Below are 13,055 nucleotides of genomic sequence, written 5' to 3'. Positions count from 1 at the left end.
ACTTTAAGTTTATTGGATCATCTTTTTATATCTAAGCTAGATATTACTGTATTCATTTCCTTTGGAAGCAGCTGCATATTAAACTGCTGCTATAGCTTGATCTGTGATGAGGAGCAACCCTCCTGCCTGTAAGGTTACATGCTTGAAGATAGTGTGTTTCAGCTGCCATATGTGCCTTGAGGTACTTGGGATTTAGGGTGCTATTCCCTGGACTTTAGGAGCAGACAGGACCTGTAAATCCTTAGTATTAACTAGCCATTAATCATGTGGTCAGTAATTCCTGCATTGTGGCAGGGTTTTGTCGTGGCTTTATGTGGTGGTTACCTTACATCACTGGGGGTTGTAGTGTGCTTTACTGTAAGATCCCCAGCTGATGCCATTTTCCTTAACCCATAAGGAATGGGCAATTGGCAGCATCAGGGGAGAGAAGACAGAAAATGTCATCTGAGGAGAGCAGATCTTTGAATGCTGGAAGCAAGTTGGAGTAGGGTAAAAATTATAAAATGTAACAAATTAACATAGTGATTAAAATGAAACTAAAACAAGACAGTATAAGATTGTTGCCCAGTGAGCCAGTGAAATGCCCAGAGTTTCTGGCATATGACATGTTTGTCCCACTTTCTGAAGGCACTATTGTCCCTCTGTCACTGAGCACTAATAGTATTTGTTTCCTGTTGCTTTTTGGAAGCCTCATGGGACTGATCCTAGAAATGGCAATGCTAATTAGGTGACAAATAGGGTTACACCTGGACTGAGGCTGCCCAGCAGCAGCACCTGAGAGCCAACACTAGCAGACCTGGGTAAAAGATCATGTTAAACTTAAAAGCCAGCCATCCCTAATATTTGAGTCATAAGTAGTTTTAGATCCTGCTTTCTTCCTAAAGAAACTGGCTTTGTTTAGTCTGGAAAAGAGAAGGTTTTGGGGTGACTTAACTGCATCCCTCAGGATGGAGTCCTGAGCAACCTGGTCTAGTGGAGGGTGTCCCTACCCATGGCATTGATGTTGGAGTGGGATGATTGTTAAGATTGCTTCCAACCCCGGCCATTCTACAACTCTGATTCCTACAGCAGGCTTTTTGTGCAGGTATTTTTCATGCTGCCTTAACTTACTTTTAAAATAGTCTATTCTTTCTAGTGGCTTCTTGGAAACCAAGCACATCTGAAGATAGGAATATTTTGATTTTTTTTTCCCATGGGATCACATTGAGATACCTTATTATTGGATAGTGTGTGTAACTGGAAGAAGTGAAGCTTGCATAAGAAAGATTTTGAAGTTGGCTAATAAGCATAAAAACATAGAATATGTAAAGGGGGACCCCAAAATAACATGCAACATTGTTTTTCATCTGATTTTCACAGTTTTTAGAATTTGCATCAATTTGAACTGGAAAGTACACTTTTAAGATTCCTTAAACTTTTCCTGCTGTGTTCTTCAAACAGGGTGATAAGGACTTCCCTCCAGCTGCAGCTCAGGTGGCTCATCAGAAGCCACATCCTTCTGTGGAGAAGCTTCCTCACCCGCAGCATGTCAAACAGCACATCCACCAGCCTCGCAAGTGAGCTCCCGCCAGGATCTCCGCCAGCCTGCTTCGGTGACTGTTCTCAAGAGAAGACAAAAACCCTTTAGTAGTCACACTGTCAAATCTGTAAAATTGACATCTAAAATAATATGCTGTTTCTTTTACTTTAATTCTCAAGGGTTAATAAGAATGAAGACATTGTTCAGTTGTTATCCCAGATGGAAAATTCTGTATTGAGTATTTGCTGATCAGGGTTGCTTTTTTATAAGATTTTCTTATTGCCAAGATAAAAACTTCAGTATGAATAATATGATTAATGGGCTTAAAATTTGTACTTTTAGTTGTGGACTCACAGTAGCAGATAGTTAATGTAGTTTTTATGCTAAGCCAGTAAAGAAGAACAGCCCTTTTGTACTGGTACCTTTACTGTCTGGAGGGAGTTTGTTGGGTGTGTTGAGAGAGAAGTCATTGGTTGTCTTGATTATGTAGAACCCTTGTAGCCTTCATTATCCTATAGCATTCCACTCCAGTGCCCTCTGGATTCAACCAGGGAGATGATGATAGGGCCCCCATACATTCTCAAGTGGGCAGAGATCCAGCTGAATCTTCTTTACACCCCTTTGCCCTCTCACAGTCTTGCTGAGATTCTTCCCTCTGGTGGTCTGTGGGAATGGAGAGAATAGAGAAATCAGAATTACAAGAACACTGCTGCTGTAGACAGCTCATTTGTAATCTCATGGTCTCAGTGGGGGCTGTATTTTTGAGGTGATGATTTCACATTCCAATAGCAAGCTGAAGGAGTTCGTGACCCTCCATACTGAACTTAAAATAAGTTGGTGAAAAATCTGTTTCCTTTTTTTAATTTAGAATATGAGATCACCTTTTGAAACTAAGAGGTACCATTAGTAAATATGTTTATGATTCAATCTCTTTTGTACATCTTTTTTTTTTTCCTAGTCTTCTTATTCTGAAATACAATAGTGATATGAGGGAGTAAAAAGAAAGTAATTTCCAAACAGAGCAATCATTTTATTTTTACCAGATAATTAAATAATTTAATTTCTCAGTTCAAAATCACTTAGCTCTGTAATTTTCCTTCCGTAACTCACCTCTGTAAAAACCAGGAAAAATTTTTATACATTCTACCTATTTTAAAGTGTCCTTCTGTTTTTAACTGACTATAAATACAATACAGCCTTTGGTTTATAAAGCCTCCAGGTTTATAAAGTTTCTAATGATGTCAGAAAAAGTGGGAGCTAATGTTGCAGCCATTCACCTGGCAAATCACTGACATTTTAAGGTCACTTGGGGCTTTACCAGTTTTTTGTGGTTAAAAAACAGTGGGAAAAGTTTAAAAATTACTTTTTTTTTTTAAATTCTGCAGATATAATTATATTCTGAGTAGCTGATTTAAAACAACAGCAACAAAATTATGGGAAATATGGCCCATTTCACAAATGGAACAACTCACTTTGCGTGGGAGCGAGGGACCTGACATTTCCATCTCTTCGTAGGCTTGAAATGGAAATGATGTTTTACAAATTATATGCATGGACATATTTATTCTAAACCCAAGGAAGGATGTACAATCTGCAAATGCAGTCCTTATTTCCAATTTGATGAGGAACCATACTTGCCTTAAGGAACGAGTGGTGTTTGTAAGAATTATTCTGTATTAGAGTATGCGTAACTTTTCAAATCTGATCTCTGTTTCTGATGTCGGTGGAGCAGAGGCCTTGTTTGTAGCTGCTTATGAGTGTACAAGTGATTCACACCTGAGCAAGTCATTCATAAGGGTAGCACGGCTGAGCCTCTTGGACTCTGTGCAGGAGATGATTTGCTGGCAGGAATGTTTGCAGGCACGGCACAGGAGGGGGTTGGTGGTGCAGCCGTAGCTGTCCGAGTGCTGTGTCAGCGATGGTGCAGAGCATCGCTGTCACCTCTGGTACCTGCTGGCCTCAGGGGGAGCTGCGTGGGATCCAGCTCTGCCTCCTGCTGTGCCTGCGCCTGAAGCAGTGCCTAGAGCCCGGTGTAGTCAGTGGTGGTGCAGTCGGGAGAGTCAGCAGAGCTTAGGTATGGCACCGTTGACCAAAGGGAAGAGTCTTACAGGATTAACTGGATTGCTCTTGGCTCCACTGACTGCACTGGGAAACTAAACCTTGGTGTGGAGGCACACGGTGAGGTGGGGCTGGGTACCTCTGCTCCATGTCTTATAATAGGTAAAAACGGTTCTGAAAGCCACACCACATCTCCATTCTGACAGTAAGGAGCATGGATGCTTTCAAATTGCAAACTACTGCTCCTGGTTATTAATGCAATATATACAGCATATATAGACAATACCTGATTTTTGTCTTTGATTAGATAGTTATGTAAGTTTGTACAATGAGGTATGGCTCTTAAGATAGCTTTAGTGGCTTTTAGAGTGCAGAAATTCCTATATGATTAGAAAATGTCTCTGTATGAAAGCTATATATTGTTGGGAGGTATCCATGTTTATACATAGATGTCCTTACCAAAGCATTACCTTTTCCAAAGTAATCATAACTGGTGAACTGGATTTCTTACTGATGGTTATTGATACTTTTAAAATATGTTGCAATAGCATATAAGCACAGGAGATGTTCAGATGTTACCTTGAAATAACTGCAAAAGAAATTTGCTGTAATTGTCAATGTGGCAGTAATGCAACAATAAAGCATGAAGTTGTATATTGGGCTCTTTTTTCTCCGTAAGTGCAATGTAAATCAGCAGGGTGCAGCTTTGTGGCATTTATGGGATTTTATTACAGATTGCTGCATGACTAATCAATGTTTTATAGATAGTGAAACTTATTATGAAGTTTTATGACACAGTGGATGAGCTGTTTTGAATAGTCCAGTCTCATGCAAAATAAAAAGTAGATGCTACCAGCTAGAATGGGAGTTGCTGTTTTCCACTATGAAATTGGAGATGCTCACTCAGCCCCTGTGAAGCTGGAGAATCTAACCCTGGTAATAAACCAGGATGGTAAAGGAAACTAAATGTAACATTTTCCATTGCTTTGGAAGTTCTAGTCTTTCAGAAAGAGCAAGTGTTGTAATTAGGAGAGGTGGCAAGCTTTTCATAAAGCTGCAGTTTACACCATGCAGGCCATAACACAAGTGATTTGCTGAAGAATACAGAGAAATTGCTGCAGTGTTTCTGGGCCCTTTCTGATACTTTGGGCATCCCTTGTTTAGTGCATGTGTGGTGTGTATGTAATGCAGCAAAGGTGTGTGATGCAGTGCAGAGGTGATGGCTACTGCCCTGGGAATAGTGCAGCGTTGCATCCTTAGACTCTGCACTCACATGATCGCAGAATTGTTTAGGATAGAAAAGATCCTTAAAGTCATTGAGTCCAAGCATTAACCCAACACTGCCAAGTCCACCACTAAACCATGTCCCCAAGAGCTACATCCATACATCCTTTAAATACCTATGGAGTGGTGACTTAACCACTTCTCTGGGCAGCCTGTTCTGAAGCTTGACAACCATTTTGGTGAAGAAAGTTTTGGTAATACCCAGTCTAAACCTCCCCTGGCACAACTTGAGGCCATTTCCTCTTAGGTTGTCGCTTATTACCTTGGAGAAGAGGCCAACCCTATCTTGCTACAACCTCCTTACAGGTAGTTGTAATGAACAATAGGGTCTCCTCTCAGCCTCCTTTTCATACTCCAACACTGCATTATTCAAAAGATATCTTCTTTCATTAAAATTTTGGGAAAATACATGTGCATGATGTCGAGCATGCTGTTGATTGCATTGTCCATTGTTACTCCAAATTTCAGGGCCTTGTTATCAGCAGTGTTGCAAATGTTATTAGTAATTAGAAATTATTTACTTCTATGTCAACACTAAGATCTACCCTTTTGTCACTGAATGTCTTGAAACAGAAATCTTGTACTTTTTTCCACAGTAGTGTGATCACTGTATGTTCCTGGCTGTTTAATGGACGTACTCCCAGCAGTTTTCCATGCAGAGGTGAAGGGAATGAACGGACATACGTTTTTATCCCTTTGGAATAACTTTATTCTGAATACTTGCCATCTTCATGGGGGAGGTAGGCATGGGCTTTATAAGGCACTTCTTGTGTCCACTTCAGATTTGGGTATAATTAGTTTAAAATTGTATTTAAGTCTAAGCTAATGCCTTGAGATGCTGGATTAATACACATAATTGCATTTTAGAAAAGGTGGGGATGTCAGTATGGGTGCAGTTAATTTTACAACATGAGGATATGCTGCTGGTCAGAGGCTGCAATGACGTAAAGAATTAAGACAAATCTCTGTTTTAATTTCAATTCTTTGCACACAAACCTCTCACAAGATAAAGACATTTAAATATAGCTGCTTACAGCTAACGTTATCTGCCACATAAGGATGCAGAGGGATGCAGATCATGGTCACTGGCTGTCTCAAGAAGAACCTGAGTCAAGTCTGCAGCAGTAACTGGGGGATTTCTTCAGCAGATGGGTAAAATAAGTCAGCATTGTAGCTGTAACCTTTGGTAAGTGCTGTGCATGATTCTATCACATAAAATTAGTAAAAGTAGTTTCTTAAGAAGGTGGAGGTTTGTATTTTGCTTGTCCCTGTGGTTTTGGGTCTCCTTCAAGAATGTGCCTTTATTGATTTTCTTCATCCCCCATCAGAGAAAAGACTGCAGCTAGTGTATACTATTTCTTGAATCATAAAATGGAAGCACTAGCATTCAGATATGAGGCCTGAGAGCAGAGGTGGAGTGCATTGTATTTGACAAAGCACTCTGTGAACAAAGAAGTAATTTCTATTGCAATGGCTGTTTTCCTTCCCTTCAGAATGCTGATCAGAGGTGAGAAAAAGAGTATGATACCCCATTCTGGGAATGGAATTTATTACTATTTGGAGCTCACAGGCATGCATGGTTGCTGATGATGTTTTGCAAAACACAGAATGCTGTCAATGACAAAACTGAAATGAAGGATACTAAAGCCATGGCAAGCGTAGATCTTGCAAGTGACCTTCAAAGAAGCCCTGTAACATAATCTCTGCTGTCCAGCTTACATTGGAGGTATTTTTAGAAAACATGAGTGTCTGGCATTCTATAGGTCACTCGTAGCTTTAGAAAAAGAAAAGCATTAGTAATCCCCAGTGATTTTAAGGATTATGAAATTGGTCAGCTGCTGATGACACTGCAGCTGGCATCAGTGTCAGTGAGGTGACGTTGTGTTACCTCAGTATAGTGTCATTGTCCTGACTAAAGCTCGTTCAGCATAATGGTTTTTATCCTCCTTTCTGGCAGAGAAGCAAGTGGCAGGTTATGAAGGTGTGTGGAAGCGGTTCTTACAAGCCATGTGTGGTAACTGCTCAGGTGTCAATGTCTGATACCATGTTAAGATGGATAGTGACATCACTTTGTTACACACAGAGAGAGGAGTGAGTGAACTGGAGAGCCCAGCTATGAGATCACAGTTTCCAAATCACAGAATACTCTGAGTTAAAAGGGACTCACAAGGACCCAGCTAGTCTAATTAAGTGAATGGCCCCTGGGGAAACTGGACCCACAGCCCTGGTGTTAGCACCATGCTCTGGCTGACTGAGGTAATCTCAGTCACAATGGAACCCACTTGGCTTCTCTCTTAAACCAGAAGTGCCTTTTAAAATATAGAACAGTGAAGTTGGTTAAAATGAAAAGCAAGAGTTAGCCACTTATTTTTTCTGTATGCTGGTAGCAGCTGAAATGACAAATATCTTCTCATGTTTCAGGTGGGCTGAAGCCATATATTCAATGCCTTTCAGAGTAAAATTGCACCAAGTGTGCCAGTGTTTGGCTCTGAGGGAAGAGAGGCATCGCCTTTTTCCTTGTTTTATGCTTACTTGTGAACCTAATGTATTTAACTGAAAACTTCACTTGGTATTAAAAAAGAAAAACAACCCCTGTTTCTAAGCCTTATTTCTAAGATGAGATGTGCACCTCATATTAAGCTATATTTGATTTTTCAAATAGTATCTCTGAGGAAGACCACCAGACTGGGGCACATGCCAGTGGAATGTTGCACACTTCATTTTCCTTTCTGTGTATTTAAATCAGCAGTGAACAGGAGCTGTGATCAGAGAAGTAAAGCCTTAAATATTAAAAGTAGAACAGTAAATGGATCAGTATAGAAGTGGATTCAGTTGTGCTCTGTAAAGCTGTTGTTAGAGGATGATATGAGAAAAGCAGCAGAGCTGTCATATTCTTTCAGAACTGTACACTGGCCATTTCTTGTGCTGACCTCAATTCCCCATGCCTAATTACATACTGAGAGGACAATTCTTTGATTTGGAAATCCACATGTCCTTGAATCTTTTTTGTGTGGAAGAGGCCTTTGGATGAGGGAAATCTGCAAATGCAAATACATTTTAATAAATTCTAGTTCTTTTAACCTACAAGGTTAAGCATAAAGAAATATATATTATCTCTCTTCACTGCAAAAGGCTGCTGCTGCATACACGTATATGTATGTGGATATAGGGTCCAGAACTAAGACATACTCTAGCTGAACTGAGACCTAATTAATATTCATGTGTGTGTGTGTGTGTGTATGTCCCTACAAAGAGAGAACAGCCAGTTTTAAAAACTCAGATGTAAGATTTCATTCATCCCAGAGGTATTAAGCAATGGGAGATCAGATTCTTTGGAACATGCAGTTTGGGTGAACACCTTTAACATCCTTTTTGCAGGTAGCTAGTGTTACATCTGAGTTGCTAATAAAAAAGACCCACATCAGAAGCTAATTCCTTACCTTATTCCTTCCCTCTGGACAAGAGAAAATGAATAGCAAATGCAAGAATTCTCCTTTTAGGGCCTGATTTATTACCCAGAACATAATAAACATTAGCCTGCTGCTGATGTGACAGTTGTGACAGCTGGAGGGGTTTGGAATGAAAGGCTGAAGCCTTAAATAAGCCTGTCAACTGAGCTTGTTATGAGGATCTTGGTTAAGATCCTTGGTTAAGACTTTGCTTTTCATGGCCCCAAAGAGCTCCTACAACATCCACACTGAAAACTTCACTGTGTGAGAACTGTGCCTTGCATGCTGGTGGCTGGCTCACCACCAGCCAGTAGTGGCTAAGGTAAATACTTAAAGAAAGCACTGAGCTTGATCCAACTATTTATCATGACCCATAATGTTCCTCTCCCCTAGATGCATTTGTTTACTTTGTTTGTGCACCTGGTTTTGTTCCTGGCTGTCATGGTGTGCTGTGTGTGTCACTGTCTGATGGCTGGTCCTTCACAATAGCAATGACTTTGTTAGTGGGTGCAGGACAAAAAACAATCTTAAAAGGCAGAATCTATCCATTAAAAAGTATGGGAAATGTTACCAATGTCATCTAAGCAGATCTCCCCTGGGAGATTAAGGATTCCTACAAGTGTAGGTTCATTCAAGGCAGGTTATTTTCCCATCCCATGCAGGCCACCTGTCTTTTAGAGGATTTCTACTTTGTGTTTATAGTCCTGTTAAGTTCAGTGATACTCTCCAAGGAATTAAGGTAAGTTCAGATTTATTTTGCAGGACTGGAGAGTCAAACTAGGTATTTTACATGAGGTAGAGACTTCCAAACATCCCTCTTTTCAAACACTGTAAGGTCTATCAACCTGAAAAGTGGTGGAGAAGACTTGTGGGCAGATCCTTTTCTTTATGTGAGTTGTGTTTGTGGAGTTCTGCAGAGGAATGCTGGTGTGTTACATAGCTGTGTCCCATATTCAGTTCTGCAGCTTGGTCACTGCTAGGCCACTACTTCAACATTGAATTCTGAGCTTTTTCCTGACTCACAAATGTGTTATGAAGCTCTGGCTTCAGGGCATGAAATGAAATTTGTCATGCAAAATATGACCCTATTGTTGTGTAGGCCTCATGATTTCAAAAACAGGGGACTGGAATTCAACAGAGCTCCTTGGAAAAAGAGCACAGGTCTGTGCAGTGCTCCTTGCTGGAATAGCAAATTTACAAGAAAACATTATATGAATAAGAATATGAGTTATCTTGAAAAGAGTTGAACAAAATGTTTCAGACTAAATTAGCTTATGAGATAGAAAGTGCTGGGGGGGAATCACTGTTGTAACACACAGGTGTACATCTAAACATATACATGTTGTATATGTATATACATTCAGTATACCTGATTTTAATAACTAAGGGGAAAAGATCCTGTTTTTTCATTTACTAGTAAACAAGTGTACAGTCTGTTTAAGCAGAAACAAGCATAAGCCCAACCACAACCCCTTTTTGAGGAATGATATAAATATATACATATTTATATATGTACATATGTACATAAAATATACATTATATATAAATGTATAGTTTAAAAATTATATCCTTTGTTTATTTACAAAAGCAATTCCAGGGTTACTGCTCTGCAGTTTCTCTTTTACTTACCTGTTGCTTTGCCTATAATCAAACAAGATTGCAAAACAATTGGCAAGATGTCAACTCAGCCTGCAGGTGCTATTGAAATGCTTTCAATAGTCAGAATCAAACGAGAACTTCACTCTTGATTTATTGTGCTTTATGTTTTGAAAATACAAATATTTCTGTGGCTGAGATTATAGAGTGAAAAGATTAAAGCACAGCACTTGAGGAAGAAGAGCTGTACCAATTACCCTGAGAAACAATTCTAAATAGCATTAGTGACCCAGTACTAATATTCTGAAAGGTGGCTGAGTAAAGATGGCACCTTCCATTTTGAGCACTTCATTTTGATAGCTTAGCCTTTGTACTCAAGGTGAAATGCTAGGGCCCATGTAAATGGAGAACAGCACTTTGATAGCATTATAGTTCTAATAGGTAATACAAGCTACAAGGAATGAATATGAGCCCTGTGTATTATTTCAGCCATATTTGCTGGCATTAATAACCATAGAGCTGAAGCCTTTTTGCCTTTCATCAGCTGTGCAGCAGAAGCTCTTCAAGTGTAAAAGGAGAGGTGAATTTGTTTTTATTCTGCAAATTTAACACAAATGCTTCTTAAAGTGAAATCTTCAATCCCTGTGTGCCTGGAGTCACCGAGAGGCAGCAGTGTCTAACAGCCTGTGTCATCTGCTGGCCTCTCTCTCCAGTGCTGCCACTCTCAAGGACAACCTGTCACCACACTTCATGGCCCAGCTCCTGCCTGTGCCTTGCAAAGCCACTGATTAAATTTGATGTAGACACTGGTACTGTTTTGTGGGGTGCTAGACTGCTTAGAGGTGGGGACTTACTCAGGTGTGGGGAGGTGACTAAAAGCAGCAGCTGGGAGAGCATCCAGGGGAGAGAACTCAAGCTGAACTTGTATCTTCACTCCCTAAAGCTGCCAGTGGATGCTGAGCATCAGGTGGACCTTTTCTGTAGGTTGACTGAGGGATGGTTTAGCTGATGAGCAGAATTTGGGGAAGATATTAATTGTCACATTCACATTTTCTGAAAAATCCCTTCGCCCAGGATCTTTCTTTTGGGAAGCTGAAAAGCCTCAGAGAAAAAGGAGAACGACAATTATCTGATTTGCTTCTCCTCTGTTTTGCTCATGTGGAATGTGTTTGGAGATCGTTTATCCAACAGGTGGTTGTTTCATTGGTTTCTGGTGTGAGTTGTTTTTACTCATTGGCCAATCAGTGCCAAGCTGTGTCGGGACTCTGGAGCGAGTAATGAGTTTTAATTATTATCTTTTTAGCATTCCATAATTATCCTTTCTGTATTCTTTAGTATAGTTTAGTATAGCATTCTTTAATATAATACAGTATCTTAAAATAATAAATTAGCCTTCTGAGAACATGGAGTCAGATTCATCATTCCTCCCTTCGTCTGGGGGCAATGCAAACACAATAATTAATGAAAATCAATGGTGTGATGCTACAGCAACTGAGGTGTTTTAGCCTTGATATTTTGAGAGGAAAATGCTAGAGCCTTTTTAGAAATGCATGTTGGAAACGTTGATGCCTTGGAGCATCAACAAAGCCTGAAAGGTGTTATGCAGTATTAGAAAGCATTTGAAACTGTTTTAAAGTGTTCTCAAGATCCTTTTTTATTAGCAGTGGGTGAGTCTCCTGGTCTTGTTCTGTCCCAGTCAGTTCTCTGGATGATGCAGTGGACAGCCTTTGCTCTTAGCCAGAGGCTGGCATGGAAGACCACAGTATGGTCTCTGTACCCTTCCTTGGTGAGACTCTTTGAGGTTTATCCCAGGTGTTACTGACGTGGGAGATTGGAGAGCCACTGCCAGGACCACCTCTCAGGACACTGCCTTGCACGATCTTTGGGGGCCAGGCACCTCAGAGAGCCCCAGCCCATGAGGCATTTCTGGTGAGCAGAGGCATCCAGCCAACAGGAGAGGCTGTGAGAGCTTCTTGTGCCGGTGAGCAGCTGCTGGAAGAGAGGGCAAAAAGAGTGTTTTGTTCTGGAGCACTGGATGTGTTTGGAGTTTGCAGCAGGCATAAAGTGTGTGGGGTTAACCCACTGTTGGGAAGGACGAAAGTTTCACAGGAAAGTCTCACAGATATGTATGCTTAGCAGAAAGATTTTTAAATGTAGAGTCTGATGAAGGAATAGAGATGGAAGCAAGTTTTGATGTAGAAGAAAAGAATTGCTGAGCCAGTCTTAATGGCTAACCAAGGAGGCAAAGGGTATGTTAGTTAGAAGGGGTTTTTATGACTTAGAGCAAAGGATAAACCCACCTCAAATAAAAAGATGTTTTTACCAAGCAGAAAGATAGCACAGGCAAACAAGTCAGCAAAGCTGCAAGTAGAAAAAAGGTCTCAGAATTTTCCACTGCAAGAAAACTGAAAAACAACTTCTAGCTTAAACTGTAATGTACTAACTTTTAGTGATTGGTGAATAGTAACATGAATATGGTAATTATAGTAGTTATGATAGGCTATAGATAATAGTTAGGCTATAGAGTGGTTCTACTGTATTAAGATGCTCAGCAAAGAAAAGCATATAATGCAATGTAACCAAAACCAAAGGGTCTCCAGGCCTGCCTGCAGCTGGAGCTGACAGCTGTAGGCACAGGCTCTGTTGCCCACGGCCCTGGACTGCTGTAACCTCTTGGTTACAATAAACTGCATTTTGGAGATCCGCCTGGGGTCCCACATCCCTTATTTAGGTTCTTACACCCCACCACATGTGACTGCATCTGCTGGTGATGCTTAACCTAAGAAAACCACACCCTGAGCAGTGTTTACTGCAGTGCCTGCAGCGTGGTGCTTATAATACGGACTCAGATTTTAAGGGATTTGGATTTCTAGCCCATTTCAGTGAAAGCTTTTGTTATCTTTCATGGAAATTGATTGCTTACCAGTAAAATCCATGCGGTTTATTGTTACAATTTAATAGGGTTTGCCTGTGAAAACAGATGTGAAAAAGCCCTTACTTAAATAGCTACATGGCCTGCCAGCATCCCAGCATTCACTGCCCGATTCAGTAGATATTTTCTCAAAGGAAATATGTGGATAAAATTGAAATTAACAGAAACACTTTGCAAGGAATCCTAGGAAAGGTATAAGTGCTCTCAAAATATTTCA

At 40.4% G+C, this 13,055-nt stretch overlaps 1 protein-coding gene across 1 annotated transcript in view; it reads left to right on the top strand.

Annotated features, from left to right (window-relative positions):
* DAP (death associated protein) overlaps positions 1-4,436 on the top strand; it is a 46,394-nt gene extending 41,958 nt beyond the window's left edge. The window contains exon 3 of the mRNA XM_014307666.2: positions 1,441-4,436. Within this exon, the coding sequence (XP_014163141.1) occupies positions 1,441-1,560 (120 nt within the window). The 3' untranslated portion in view covers positions 1,561-4,436. The remainder of the gene's footprint in view (positions 1-1,440) is intronic.
* The last annotated feature ends 8,619 nt before the right edge of the window (positions 4,437-13,055 follow it).

Source organism: Geospiza fortis, unplaced genomic scaffold (assembly GCF_000277835.1).
Source record: "Geospiza fortis unplaced genomic scaffold, GeoFor_1.0 scaffold281, whole genome shotgun sequence".
Lineage (NCBI taxonomy): Eukaryota > Metazoa > Chordata > Aves > Passeriformes > Thraupidae > Geospiza > Geospiza fortis.
This window is presented reverse-complemented; position numbering and strand designations above follow the sequence as displayed.